The sequence below is a fragment of the Dermacentor variabilis genome, chromosome 8, assembly GCF_050947875.1.
Source record: "Dermacentor variabilis isolate Ectoservices chromosome 8, ASM5094787v1, whole genome shotgun sequence".
NCBI lineage: Eukaryota > Metazoa > Arthropoda > Arachnida > Ixodida > Ixodidae > Dermacentor > Dermacentor variabilis.
Window position 1 is genome coordinate 80,124,758 of NC_134575.1, and position 14,194 is coordinate 80,138,951.

At 45.9% G+C, this 14,194-nt stretch overlaps 1 protein-coding gene across 2 annotated transcripts in view; it reads left to right on the plus strand.

Moving 5' to 3' along the window:
- LOC142591132 (uncharacterized) overlaps window positions 1-14,194 on the plus strand; it is a 78,371-nt gene that overhangs the window by 57,830 nt on the left and 6,347 nt on the right. For both annotated transcript variants that reach the window (XM_075703511.1, XM_075703512.1), the window contains 2 exons: window positions 8,907-8,998; window positions 10,754-10,912. In XM_075703511.1, the coding sequence (XP_075559626.1) occupies window positions 8,907-8,998; window positions 10,754-10,912 (251 nt within the window). The remainder of the gene's footprint in view (window positions 1-8,906; window positions 8,999-10,753; window positions 10,913-14,194) is intronic.

Sequence of the window (14,194 nt, forward strand, 5' to 3'; positions counted from 1 at the left end):
CCCAACGATCAGTCTGGAACATTCGGCGACTGATGTATAAAAGCCGACGCGCTTGACACGTTGACCAGATTTTCGACGATCGCTGACTTTGTTCGCCGCTGTCGCCGTTCTTTGAGTGTAGCCTGTTTTTGAGGGCACACGTTCGCCCAATAAAACGCTAGTTTCGTCTTTCTCAGTTTGACTGCTTCCTTCACAGTCACTGCCACGTGACAATATCCACTCCTACTTCCGGCTATGCGAACTAGTTGGAAAAATGATATGAACTCGCACTTTTTCAACCAAGGATCACATTGACTCACACTCTCAGAAACAGATACTCATACACGTACACGTCTACAACATGTGACCAGCACTGCACATAGTTTACTCACACTCAAGTAGGACACTCAGTAACAGTCCCCATCAAACTGAACTAGCTGTCGGGCAGTTACACTATCGCTCACACTAGCATTCCCTCAGGCACTCAATTTACATTCATCGCCATTCAGATTTGAATTCACATGCATTCACGCTCACTGGTGTTCACTCAGGTCGACCCGCTAACCGGCCCTCACTTACGAGAACTCTTTCTCATCACTGCCTCTAGCTCATGCTGGCATGTAAACTCACTGCCGCGGCGAGCAAGTGGCCAGAGATGCCATACGCGTTTTCATACGCGCTGTCTACTGGAGCGCCGGTGTTGTAATCGAGAACACTTGTCGGGCGCGCCGCTGCTCAGGGCGTGTTCGCCCCACACACGAAAAGAATTCACCGGGTCATCTTCGCAGTGGCGATTCTAACAAGGTATCTGATCCGTGCCGGCTGGCGCGCGGCTACGAATGGTGTCTGTCGAAGCAACGCAGCCTTATTAGCGCCTCGTTTGCCGCCATCGTTGGAAACGGTGAGCGATGACTCAACAAAAGATAATCGTGCTGTGATGACCGCAGATGACTTGCGAATTTATTACCAGAGTTAAGGCTGTTTCACATGGCGCGATTGGGGCGAAAAAGATCGTTCTGCCGCGCACGTCGCAGAGCGATTTTCGCTCACAGCTTTCACATGCGTTTGCGGCAGCGCGATATCCGTCGCAGCGATGCGCAAGGTTGCCTCCTGCTCACAAAGTATCCATGCCTGCATCGTTAAATAAAACCAACATGGAAACTAGTCAAATATTCGAATTTTCCTATTATTATTCGATAATAGAATAGGTACACTATTTGTAACGTTTAAGAGGGTTGAGACTTTACGACAGCTTGCAGATAGAGTGAGTGAGGCGCTGCACAACACCGCAAGCATGAGCGTGCGGCTTGCCCGGCGTCGGTGGGGTGGTTCCGTCTAGTACACTTTAGTTTCGTTGTTACTATGGAAGCCGCAACTTCTTTCCCTGGATGATTATTTGCTTTTGCGAAGAACAAACTACTGTTGAGTGTGCATGTATATAAGCAGCTGGCGCGATTTGTAGGGATTAAGAGCTTGACGACGGCGGCAATCAAGTGGGTACGTGCCTTATGTTGAAGTCGCGTCCTTCTCCCGACCTGGATAGCGTGCAGCTTCTCCTTTCAAACGAATTGTGTAAGCGAAAGAAAAAAAAAAATGTATGAAGCTCCTAAGCCGCAAACGCTTGTGGGTACGCCCTTAACATAGCTAGAACTGACGCGCGACATTGCTCCACAGAGCTACGAACGCGCGGTGAAACGCACATTGCCCCTCCCACATCGCGCCGATCGCTGCGACTGAGCGACGGCGCGACCAACATGTTGGAATCCAGTCGCGGAGAGCCCACGACGTCGCGGCGGTCGCTGAGCGACGAAATTCGCTGTGTCGCTGACTGAAAATCGCGCCATGTGAAACAGCCTTTAGTCGAACGCGTCCTGAGCAGCGGCACGTAATCTAACGCCGGTGCGCCAGTGTGAGGCGCGGGTGGCATCTCTAGCCGCGCTGGCGAGCGTTATTAGCAGTGGCGAGGTATACGCACGAGACATGAGCACGTCGTCATTACCGATACGAACTCGTGCAACGACACACTACGTAAATCGCCACCTCACAGGGCCACAGGCACATCAACTACATACTATCGCGCTAAGTACGCTATACAACGCTCAAGCGCGTGGGAAAGTCGTCGCGCGTTGTAGTTCGTATTGAGCAGCACTGGCCGGCGATTCGACGACACGTTTTAATTTCCAGGGCGATAGCGCAAGCTAAGCCACTCAGTTGCATGCCCAGAATGTATGTCTACGATTGAACGTCACAAAATCACTCGCATGAGGTCTAGCAAAGTAACCTCTAGCAAGGAAGCGTGCCATTACAGAAAGGCTTGCGCGCCGCCCGGGTTGGCGGTGCGTCAGTGATTCGCAGATGAACAGCTTTCCGACACAGCAAAGATTTCAAGCTCATTCAAACTTACCATATAATCCGTTGATAGAGGAGCCGTAGAGTCCACACCACTGGTTGCACTTTACAGCAGCGAAAAACGCGTTAAATGAAAGTTTCTGCCGGGACATAACCGCCGCGGCACGCTAATCCGAAACCACGACAGAAATTGGGCCTGCGCGCTCCTGCCGGTGTTCTTCAGCGCCGTGGTGTCGTCGGGTGTCGTCGCGCAAGTTCCGAGCAAGAAGTTAGTTCCATTGAAGCTTTAATGCTGCATTACCGAAAAGGATATAGGATGGCCCTCCTGGCAATCGCAGGCAATAACGGTACTCACCACATTAGTAACAATATACATAACTACTTATCATGCCCCCAAATAAGATTCCGTTGTGAAACGGGTTCGGAGCCGTTGAAGCCCGTTACAGGACCCGGCAACTACGGCGTTCGAGCGGCTGCGGTCCCGTAGGATGTTCCCTAATTTTACGGGCTTTTTAACAGTGTAGAGCAGCACTAAATGAAAGCGGTGTTGAAAGAATAGTAGCTATGAGACTAGAGTTTCGCAAATTGGCACTCTAGTACAGAAGGAAGTAGACGACATCTTTCTTAAAGGGAAGCTGAAGAGTCTGTCGAATTCAATAAGACGCTCATATACGGATGCGGGAACCTTATAAACCATGTAGGTAAAATTTGGGTTTTTTTTCAATTAGGAGCGACGTAATCGTCGGTTGAAATTGCGCTGTAGCTCCGCCCCCCTTTGAGTGAGCGAGCGGAGCGGAGATCGGAAACCCCGGTGTTGTGACGTCAACTCTGCTTCGTTCCTTCGCAGCGTCCGCGACCGTGCCTGACCGCGCTTGTTTCTGCGTGCGTGCCATCGTAATCTGCTTCGATCGACCCTGCATTCCTTTGTTGGTGCGTCTGCGTGTATGTAGAGTGGTAGTCAGCGTGCGTGGTAGTCAACGTGAGTGGTAATTAACGTGAGTGGTAGTCAACGTGAGTGGTAGTCAACAGATGAAGGTCACTACACGTACTGCATGAACCGGGAAGCTTTTCACGCGTTTAAACCGTCTTTGTAGATTGCCGACAGCTTTGGAGAGCGCACCAATGCCGAAGATCGCATCCCCGCTTACGTTCCACGAGGAGGCATGCAGGAACACAACACTACAGTTGTTTGACCGGAAACGAGCTCACTAGATCGGCGAAAGATCGGCGAGATCACTAGATCGCTTTGCAAAAAACATACTCATCAAAGAGCATTTCCAACACGAGGATATCCCAAGACTTTGCTTTCGTTCGCGTCGAAAGCACTGCTCGCACCAGCATCGTTTGCTTCTTCGAGAGGCCGGCTCTTCGCAATCGGCTCGTACATGTAGGGAGTAACGCCGAACTCCTCAGAAAAACGCAGTCTCTCTAAATTTTTCATTACCGTCTCAGAAAAAGAGCACCAAACTACCTGGCACCCCGCTTCATGTGTAGCGGCAGCGGTCGGCTGCGGCAGAGTTGACGTCACGAGGCGCACCGACCAATCACAGGCGGAAACGAGACGCGCGAGCTGGGCGTGTCCGCTGCTGCACTTTTTGTCGAAATAAAATATATTTGCGCTTTCTTTCGCTCAATTTCGATACGATATTCGAATTCGGAGGGTTGAAAACCATTATGTACAGATGTTCACTCATTTTTTCTGGAAAACCTTTCAGCTTCCCTTTAAGTAATGGCGTGCAGATGCCAACGGCTAGCAGATTAGTTTGCCATCAACTGTTTGACAGGTCCCGCGACCCCGAAATGGACTCAATGATATTGCAAGACATTATTAACAAATGCACGTAGCCTACTGCACGCTGCAAACATGCACTCAAGTGACAATTTCCGCTAGGCGTAGCCGTGTCCATGGAGCATTCGTGCGAGCAACCGCAACTACAAAGTACCAACTTTAATTTTTATTGTTTCTGTTTCTGTAGAGTTTGACCTTAAGTACTTGAGCGTTGTATAGCGTACTTAGCGCGATAGTATGTAGTTGATGTACCTGTGGCCCTGTGAGGTGGTGATTTACGTAGTGTGGCTACTCAACAATAGACCATACTCACACTATCAATCACGTCATAGAAAAATGTGCGGAATATAACAAACCTTTATATATAGCTTTTATTGATTACGAGAAAGCGTTTGATTCAGTCGAAAGCTCAGCAGTCATGGAGGCACTGCGGAATCAGGGTGTAGACGAGCCGTATGTAAAAATACTGAAAGATATTTATAGCGGCTCCACAGCCACCATAGTCCTCCATAAAGAAAGCAACAAAATCCCAATAAAGAAAGGCGTCAGGCAAGGAGATACGATCTCTCCAATGCTATTCACAGCGTGTTTACAGAACGTATTCAGAGATCTGGATTGGGAAGAACTAGGGATAAAAGTTAATGGGGAATACCTTTTAACTTGCGATTCGCTGATGATATTGCCTTGCTTAGTAACTCAGGGGACCAACTGCAATGCATGCTCACTGACCTGGAGAGGCAAAGCCGAAGGGTGGGTCTGAAAATTAATCTGCAGAAAACTAAAGTAATGTTTAACAGTCTCGGAAGAGAACAGCAGTTTACAATAGGTAGTGAGGCACTGCAAGTGGTAAGGGAATACATCTACTTTGGACAGGTACTGACTGCGGAAGGGGATCATGAGACTGAAATAATCAGAAGAATAAGAATGAGCTGGGGTGCGTTTGACAGGCATTCTCAGATCATGAACAGCAGGTTGCCACTATCCCTCAAAAGGAAAGTGTATAACAGCTGTGTGTTACCAGTACTCACATATGGGGCAGAAACCTGGAGGCTTACGAAAAGGGTTCTACTTAAAGTGAGGACGACGCAACGAGCTATGGAAAGAAGAATGATAGGTGTAACGTTAAGGGATAAGAAAAGAGCAGAGTGGATGAGGAAACAAACTCGAGTTAGATATGTTAGTTGAAATCAAGAAAAAGAAATGGGCATGGGCAGGACCCGTAATGAGGAGGGAAGATAACCGATGGTCATTAAGAGTTATGGAATGGATTCCAACGGAAGGGAAGCGTAGCAGAGGGCGGCAGAAAGGTAGGTGGGCGGATGAGATTAAGAAGTTTGCAGGGAGATCATGGCCACAATTAGTACATGACCGGGGTAGTTGGAGAACTATGGGAGAGCCCTTTGCCCTGCAGTGGGCGTAACCAGGCTGATGATGATGATGAGACTTTGACAATGCACACGAAATCCCGTTAATTTTAGTTTTGTAGTTATATTTGAAATACCTTTTAAAGATTGGCGCGCTTACTGGCCATCGGGGCCTTCGAACAGGTGATTTCTACAGGTTACATCATGGTTGGTGTTGGTGGTATGAATAATGGCGCCACAGCGTAAGGCCGAATCGCACTCCAATGTGTATTGAAGCAATATGAGCAGGGCACTTACTGCATGGGTAACCGTGTTGAACATAATAAGAAGAGGCTTTCGGCAGCAACGTGTTTCAGCGGAATAAATTATGTTGTATATTTTACGTGAGAAAGAACTGCGCAGCACAGGAATTCCTTAGAATTTGTTACAGTCCAGCATATTATTTCAAGGTGTCACTAGCAATAGTCCAGTTTGCTACATATGCTTGATGTGAAGCACCTACCGAAGGGACGAACGTTAATGCTCTGGGGATGCCGAGGTAAATGCAGTTATTATCCGGTGTGATCAGCTCATGTAAAAGTATTTCTGTGAACATATACAAACAGCACGGGACAGGAGGTGCAAGAGAGAGAGAGAGAGAAGAAATTTATTTACAGAAAGGCAGAGAAGTCGGCCTGAGCTCTAACTTGCTCTGGCCTGCTACTCTACTCTGGGGAAAAGGGATGGGGAGGGAAAGGACTGACGAGTGATGATGGTATAAGGAAGAGATGCGTATATACAAATTCACAGAGTTGTAACATCTCTAAAGCCGTGTGTCCAGCCCAGTGGCTTGGAGAAAAGGTATAGCGGCTCTTGTTACCCGGGCTGCGCTGGTTGCATTAGGCCAAGGACCTAAAAGAAACTCGTCCGTTAGCGGTCTCTCATGGATCTTTGCGATGGAAGAGACAAGTTGCTGTTGTTCTTGCGCATACGCGGGACACACGCAAAAGAAATGTTCAAGTGCTTCTGGCACCTCACAGCATTCACAGTTTGGGCTAGTATCACTGGCACCTATCATATATCTTTGCTGAATGCGGCACCAAGGCGAATTGGGTGCACTTTGCTCGTGCGGCTTCTTTTGCGCTTGTGAGGCATACGAAATTTCATTTCTTGGTCCCATTTGTGTAATCGCTTGTGTCGCCGATCTGGTTGGGTCCAGTGTTCCAACGTAGAATTGCGGTTTACTCGACGAAGTAGGGCGTTTGTGTCTGTTCGTGAGAATGGGATGCGTACTTCACAAGCATTATCTAAAGCAGTTCTCGCTTCCGCGTCTGCCTGTTTGTTCCCGATCAGGCCACAGTATGAGGGTATCCACTGAAAGGTGGCATTGTGGCCATTTCTACTTGCGTGGTCGAGACGCTCTGTAATCTCTATAGCCATAGAATAGTAAGGGCCACATCTGACGACACAGACAATCGCTTGAAGAGCTGGCTTGCAATCGCAGAATATCGTCCATGCGTGAGGAGGCTCCTTGGAGAGAAATCGAAGTGCCTCTCGGATAGCGACAAGTTCTGCAGCAGTTGATGTTGAGCTATGGTCTAGTTTAAACCGCCGAGCGATGATCATATGTGGAATAACGAAGGCTGCAGTGGAGGCATATGGTGTGACAGAGCCATCGGTATACACGTGTACAGTATCTCCGTACTTTGCAGAAATGTGCAACAGGGTGAGTTGCCTGAGGCCAATAGATGCAACGGATGACTTTTTAGTAATTCCAGGGATCTGCAATGTAACGACAGGTTTAGGCAGAACCCACGGGGGTATTCTCGGAATACAGCGGGAGAAAATCTTGACGGCAAAACACTCTGATGACGTGATATAGTCCTTTAAAAGTAGGAACCTGGGTAGGAGGCAGGGAGCGATGACAGAGGATGGTGCCAGTGTCGGGTCAACACGCGAAGGTACATTTGAAGAGGCTTGCAGAGAAAGTATACCCCAATAGGACAAGCACGAGCTTCCGCTATTGTTCCATTGGAGAGGTGCGAAGAAATAAAAAAAAATCATCATATTACCACCGGTCCAGCCTGTATTAAGGCTTTGGCTAAAAATGGCTCAACTCTTCACAAAAAGGTGTTAATATTTGAGCTGTGTAGCCTGTTGGCGTCCAGTTTGAATGTGACGCTACCATGTCTACTTAGTGACGGCTTTTTCCCGTTATGACCGTTTTCCTCATCATAACGGGCTCTTCTTCCATGGCACTCGCATTACGGCTTTCCGTTGCTCGTAGCTGCAGGTTTCTTTAGTGCTAAGGATGTTTTTGGTGTTTCAGTTCTCTTCAACCTGTGGCGTACCGTCACTGTTACGTAATTAGTATTTGTGGCTTTATGAATACAATGGACTGCATACGGATGTTGATATTAAATATGCGAGTACCGCTACTCGTCCTAAAGAAATGCCGGTTAGATGATTTGAACCTTTGTTCTAATGCTCATTTATGTAGGGAGGAGGTTTCTCGTCGCGAAATCACAATTTTTGCTGGGATTTGTGATTGGTAACATATAAGGTTCACACTGTGGGCCATTATGCCAAGACGGATGCCCGATAGCACGCAGGCAAAGAACGCCTTCAATTTTTCGGTTATTCGTTTTGCTTTCGGTTCTTGTTCGTGATCATGGTTGTATTAAGCCGAAAGACAAAACAATACTTGCTATTATGTTTTCGTATCTACGAATCATGGGCTATGTTTGATAATGGACCTTATTTTCCGCTATGGATAAATGTTTTCTTCTTTTTTTTTTGCTGAGCTATATAGGTCTTGCGGAAGAATATCCACCCCGCCATTATGACAGTCTAAATAACACATAAAAACAGTGGAACTTACGGTATTGCTTTTACTCCTTAACTACGTTTTCAAAATTTGGCTAGTTGGTTTTCAATATTGTGGATGCATTTTATTGAATCCGATAACGAGCGGTTTTGGCTAGCACTAGGGGATCTTCAAGTTTAATGCAACTTCTGGTTTCAGACAGAGCAGTTCTCGAAGTACGCCACACAGTTCCCTGAATTGCCTGTACATGGTGCTTAACAACTCAAAACAAATAGCCGCTGGGGGTATGAGAACACACCGTACCGTTGTTTGGTTTATTACTGTCCATTGGTGCATCAATGCATGCTGGAAGGCGTTTCTTCTGTTGTGCAGCTGTATGCCGTCTGAATACAGCTTCATCAATGGAAAACTAATTGCTAGAAGTATATCTAGACATCCTGAAGCATGTACTATCCCCATGCCAGTGCTCATGTGGTCACGCAATGAGATCTGCGTCTTCCTTGGCTATTTGGACATTGTAGAACCTGTTGTTACACTTCCTTCTGTTCTGACTGCGCTTTGTGGTTTACCATTGTGCTCATAACGCCATTTCGGCACAAAATTATTTGCATGGCTGCAGCTGGAGAGGCGCTGATGGCTTACCAAAACGGTGCGTCGGCAATTCTCGTCTCAAACCACGGAGCGCGGCAGCTGGACGGAGACCCTGCGACGGTAAGGGCCTACATGCGTATTATTTTTTTTTCGTTACCTGTTGATTCAACAGAACTTGCTGTTGGCCGACATATGCCGCTATCTTGAATGCGTTCGAAAAGCCTACATTCGGAATCGCTTCACGCGATTGGCCTAGAATGGCATAGGTCGCGGTATCGGCGCGACCGGGACAATAGCATGAGGCGAAACTGAATGCCGGCTTTTCGAACGTGTACAAGATAGCTGCCATGGTTCCTTGCTAGGCAACAATATATATTTTGTAGAACAACAGACAGACAGGAAGCACTGTCCAGCGTAGTCCCTAAGCGTGATCTCTTACTCCATGATGTGTTGCGTAGAGGAATAGCCAAATAACTAATGTTTAGTAATGTTTGTGTTTGGGACGATGACGTTATATGGGCCAGGGGGAAAGTAACAAAACTCCTTGAAATTCTTTTTAGTTGGATTCGATATTTGTCATACTCCTACTAATTTTAAAGCGGTGTTGTTGGCCTCTCTGTAGTCGGCATTTCTTGTGTCTACGTCCGCCAGCAGGAATGTGGCCCTATACTGGCGGCCGTGCAGGGCCACGAGTTTGTAACCCCATAAGTCAGAAGCTTCAAGCACTCAGCAATGTGAAGTGAACAGTGTTTAGATTCTTCTGAAGAATGCAACAACGTACAGACCACTATACGTTTCAATAAACAACAAGCACAAAATAAGCAGCGGAATAACATAACAGATGATATGGTGTTCCCGATAAATATGCGAAGCACGTAGCGCTCACCGCATATGTTTCCCGGCAAGAGTTGCTGTTACGCATGCCGCCACGGTGACGACCGCCTTCAAAGGTGGCGGGGGGGAAGGGGAGGAGGAGTGGCGTCCCTAACATTTTATATATAAAAAACCAGCCTAGCAACTGATTTCATTGCTGTTGCAGCACAGCTATGGACGGCAGTGTGCTGTCAAAATTACAACTACTGCCAATACTCTAAACTACCGTTACTATAAAGGAATAAAGGATTGAATACCGCCCTCAACAGTTCTAATGTTTTCGAGCTGCTTCGCTGGACGACCGCTTTCGCAGGGCCGGGATTGTACGTCAATGTTTCTTTTTCTTTTTGCAAAAGGCTACCCTCTAAATTTACCGAATCGCTCTGGATTATTTATGAGAAAGCACTCAGCTTTACACAAGGACTAGGCCACTAAACGTGGGCGGGCAAAATTGATGCAATACATATGGGACATAGTAGAACAGGAGAGAATAAAACACACGGTAGCCTTAACATACCACATAGCTTTTCCAAAGAGTCCTCTGGTGTCTGTTGGGCAGCCGAGAAACGAAGAATATTTTGTAGCAAAGAAACCTATTATTCCCTCCTAATAAGATTGTCCACTGATCCGAATACTTATGAAGCATGACTATCTTGAAGCTTTCGAGTATTAGTTACCGTGTAAGTAAGCATGCACCTCTGGACAGGATTGCAGAGCGGCAAAAATGCAGCGAAAGAAATGTACAACCAAATATTAAGAAAAGCTGCTTTGCAAGTATTTTAGCAATCTTCTTATATGTGTGAAGTTGTTCTCGCCAACACATGCGCTCAAATCTCAAAGCACTTTTGATGGCGGAGTTAGCTTGAACGCAGTACTTGTATGTCTTCATGGCGTCCGCGTCGCTCCGTGACCTCGATGTAGGGCCAAATTCTAATAAAACGCAGCACACTTGATGGGCGATGTACGAAGCATGTGCACTGCGTGCGACAATTTCCTTTGCAGATTGAGGCGTTGCCGGAGGTGGTTGCAGCTGTGGGTGACCGGATGGAGGTTTACTTGGATGGCGGTGTGCGTTCGGGAGCCGACGCTGTGAAGGCACTGAGCATAGGTGCCCGCGCGGTTTTCGTTGGAAGGCCGGTACTTTGGGGACTCGCTTACAAGGTATGCGTCCTGATTTCTTGTTTCCAGCTTTTCGCGCCAGCTGTGTGGCCACTTGTACCGCGGTATCGAAACTAGTGCAAAGAAAACAGCTGCGGCACGGCTGGACTGGTGTGTCTGACATCTACCACACTGGCTGTTTGTGGAATTGTTTAGTCGTACAGAAACTGACACCTGCGCTAAATCTGCGTCCCATTTATCAAGCAGGTAGAAATGATGTAGGGTCTGAGAAATAAAGAAAAAACGGAAAAGAGGAAAGCAGTTACCACGAGGGAAAATGTTCTGTGCAGAGATGAACATCGCACGGTGGAAGTGGAGAATGTGGTGCAAATGATATCGAAAAATTGTTTGCATAATCACCGACACCATTAGGTTGATTTCATCGGGTTTCATCGGATTTGATCGGAGTCAGTTTTTAAACAAGTCTAAATTCAAATTTCTAAATCTCGTTGCATGATAGATGGGCCACCGTGTAGATAAAAAAAATACTACAATTTTCATAATGCGTATAATTGGTGGCTATGGCTGCATCAAGTGATCCTTTCAGTAAGGTGCAAGCAGTTTTGAAGTTAAATTGTTTTGCAGCAAGGACGTGGAATCTGGAAAATCAACCAAAAAGGGGAAGCTGTGTTCACTATTTAGATCTTTACCTAAAAAGCTGTAGAAAAAGGAAACGGGACACACCACCTAATATGAAATGTAAAATTTGAAAATATCAACTGAAAAAAAAAAACAGTTTTTGAAAATGCAGCAGAAAGCCACCAGATTACGTGGAGTAGATGCTTTCTATGTACTCCAAGTGAAGAAGCAGTTACCGGAATCCTTGGTAACCATATGAACATAGCAATGAACAACTTTACGCAGAATATCAACACCACTAAATAAATTGAGATTTGAAGACTCTCAATTTGAAATGTGCGACAATTTGTTCTGGCTTTTAATGTGTTGAGCTAATTCTGTACTCTCAAAAGCCGGCTCTCAGAAATCAAGCTCGCGGCCACAATTTCTATAATAGCAACCTCAGCTTGAGTCTCAAGATAGGGTTGACCTGCAGATAAAGTGGATAATGTGGGCTCACTCATGCAGCCATGAAATTAAGTGATGCAGACATGATATATTGAAGCTCGTTTCGTAAAGTATTGCATGCTTTCAATGCTTCTTCTCCAGTTGTGAAAGCTGTCCCCACTACACAAATGAGCGGTGAGAAAAAAACGAATTTCAGCATGCAAACAATATGTTGGCCATTCGCAAGCAACAAGCAGATTTTTTGCTCGTAGCTTGCCTCGTGCAAATCTACTATGCAACAGTATTTGCTTTGCCCATTACCCGTCACTTTAAGATGCAGTGTGTTCAGAGACCTTGCGAACTGTTTTTCTGCTTCGGAAACAGCTGACGATGTGTTTAATATGTTTTGCTGGATGCCATTTGCCGCGCCGCACGCAGGTGAAGCCAAAGGAAATACGTTGTAGTGCAGCGGCTTGTCCTGGAAGCAGGGCATATGGTTCTATAACTAGTGCGCTTGATCAAATAATATTTTTGCCCTAAAAATTTTTTTCGTGGTTTTTCACATTCTAGGAGATGTCTCCCCATGTGCGATAAGCCCTTTTATGACAATCTGATCCCGCATACGATAGTGTTTTCTTACATATAGTTATTTCTCGCTTACCAGCGTTTCCATTGTCCGCCACATAATGTAGCGACGCTGTGGGCGCGGTAATGAAAGAATTCTGGACATCTTTTCGAAACACTGCTCTGGCCTGCTTGGTTAGTTTACGGCTCAACAGGCAGGTATTTTAGGGGAAGAAATGCCGCACACCCTTGCAGACGAGGTGCTGCTGCAAAGTTGTGAAGTGCCAACTTCCTAGACAAGGTTGGCTTCAGGCGAAGGTGCTCCATGTGCTATGCATCCTTTGTAGTACGGATCAGGGGTGTGGAAACTTCTATACTGGCTTTCCTACCTGGTTTGAACCTTGGTAACGGCTCACACCTTACTTTTTTGAAACTGCAACACGTGCAGAGAAGAACACATCACTTTGCGTTGACTCTATGACTTTATTTTTCTATCATCAAATCATTAAAAACGCAGTTGGCAAATTTTACCGCTGTTTCTAGACGTGTGAAACATGTTACTAGCCCTCTGACAGAATGCAGCACTAGAAGCATACACTAGAAAGCTACACTACAATTTAAATTTATGTAGCACTGTATGACCACGCAGTATGGTTACTGCATGGTCTAGCCGTGTGACAAGTAACAGTTAATTGTGAAGTTTTTATGGTGTATTTCTACTTACTCTGAGCCATAAAACTGCACAATGTTCCAAGTTTACACACTTTTGCCTTTTGATTGCCTATGTAATTTGTTTCCTACTTGCACATGCAGTAATCACACTGCAGTAATGAAAATGAGTTTTAAAACGAAATGCAAAGATAATCTGCCACATCAGCTGAGGTCATAAGCAATGGCCAATAGCACACATGGGTGAAGCAACATAAATATTCAGTTTTCCCTCGGCTTCATGGCTCAGCCAGCAATATACAGGTGTAGTGCTTGGTACTGTTCGGCAGTTCAGCATTGTTTTTCTTTTATCCAGAATTGTTTACGTACTAGTATCTTACGATGCGATATAATGGGGTTTGGAGCACTGGTCATTTGAACATAAATAATGCGACTGCAAATATAAAACAAGGGGAGGACTATGAGTCTTTCAGGAAAAGAACATACATACTACGATTATTATGTGATGTGATGCCACAATGAAACAGTAAGCAACGCACAGAAGTAGACGACGCTTGCATGCCAACAAGGTTATTGGACAGACAGTACTTTAGAAGTGCCCGCGACACAGCCAAACAAGGCAAAGCCGTGTTTCCTCGCGTATTTGAGCACGGCTCCACATGCGTTAGCGATTCCAGTATTGCTGACCAGTGGTTTAGCACGCTGCAGTTGGAAGTGCCTGAAAATATACAAAGAGAAAATTGCATTATAGTCTTGTTGCAAACAAAAATGTAATGTTCAGTGCAATCTGAGGCCGGAAACTATTGGAAAAATTAGAGTATTATATTCATGCAAATTCGTAAGCTGCATAACATGTTTCACATGATAAATTTTCATGATCCATCAGTTCGCAGGGTTTGATAGACAAAGTCAAATACATTTAGCACAAATATCAGACTATGATGAAACCCAATAATGTGATCTCTCACAATATAAAAGGATTTGCCTCTATGCTGCAACGAAAGTTCGCATTATTCAAGGAGAGCCCTGCAAGTTCTAGCGTGCTGG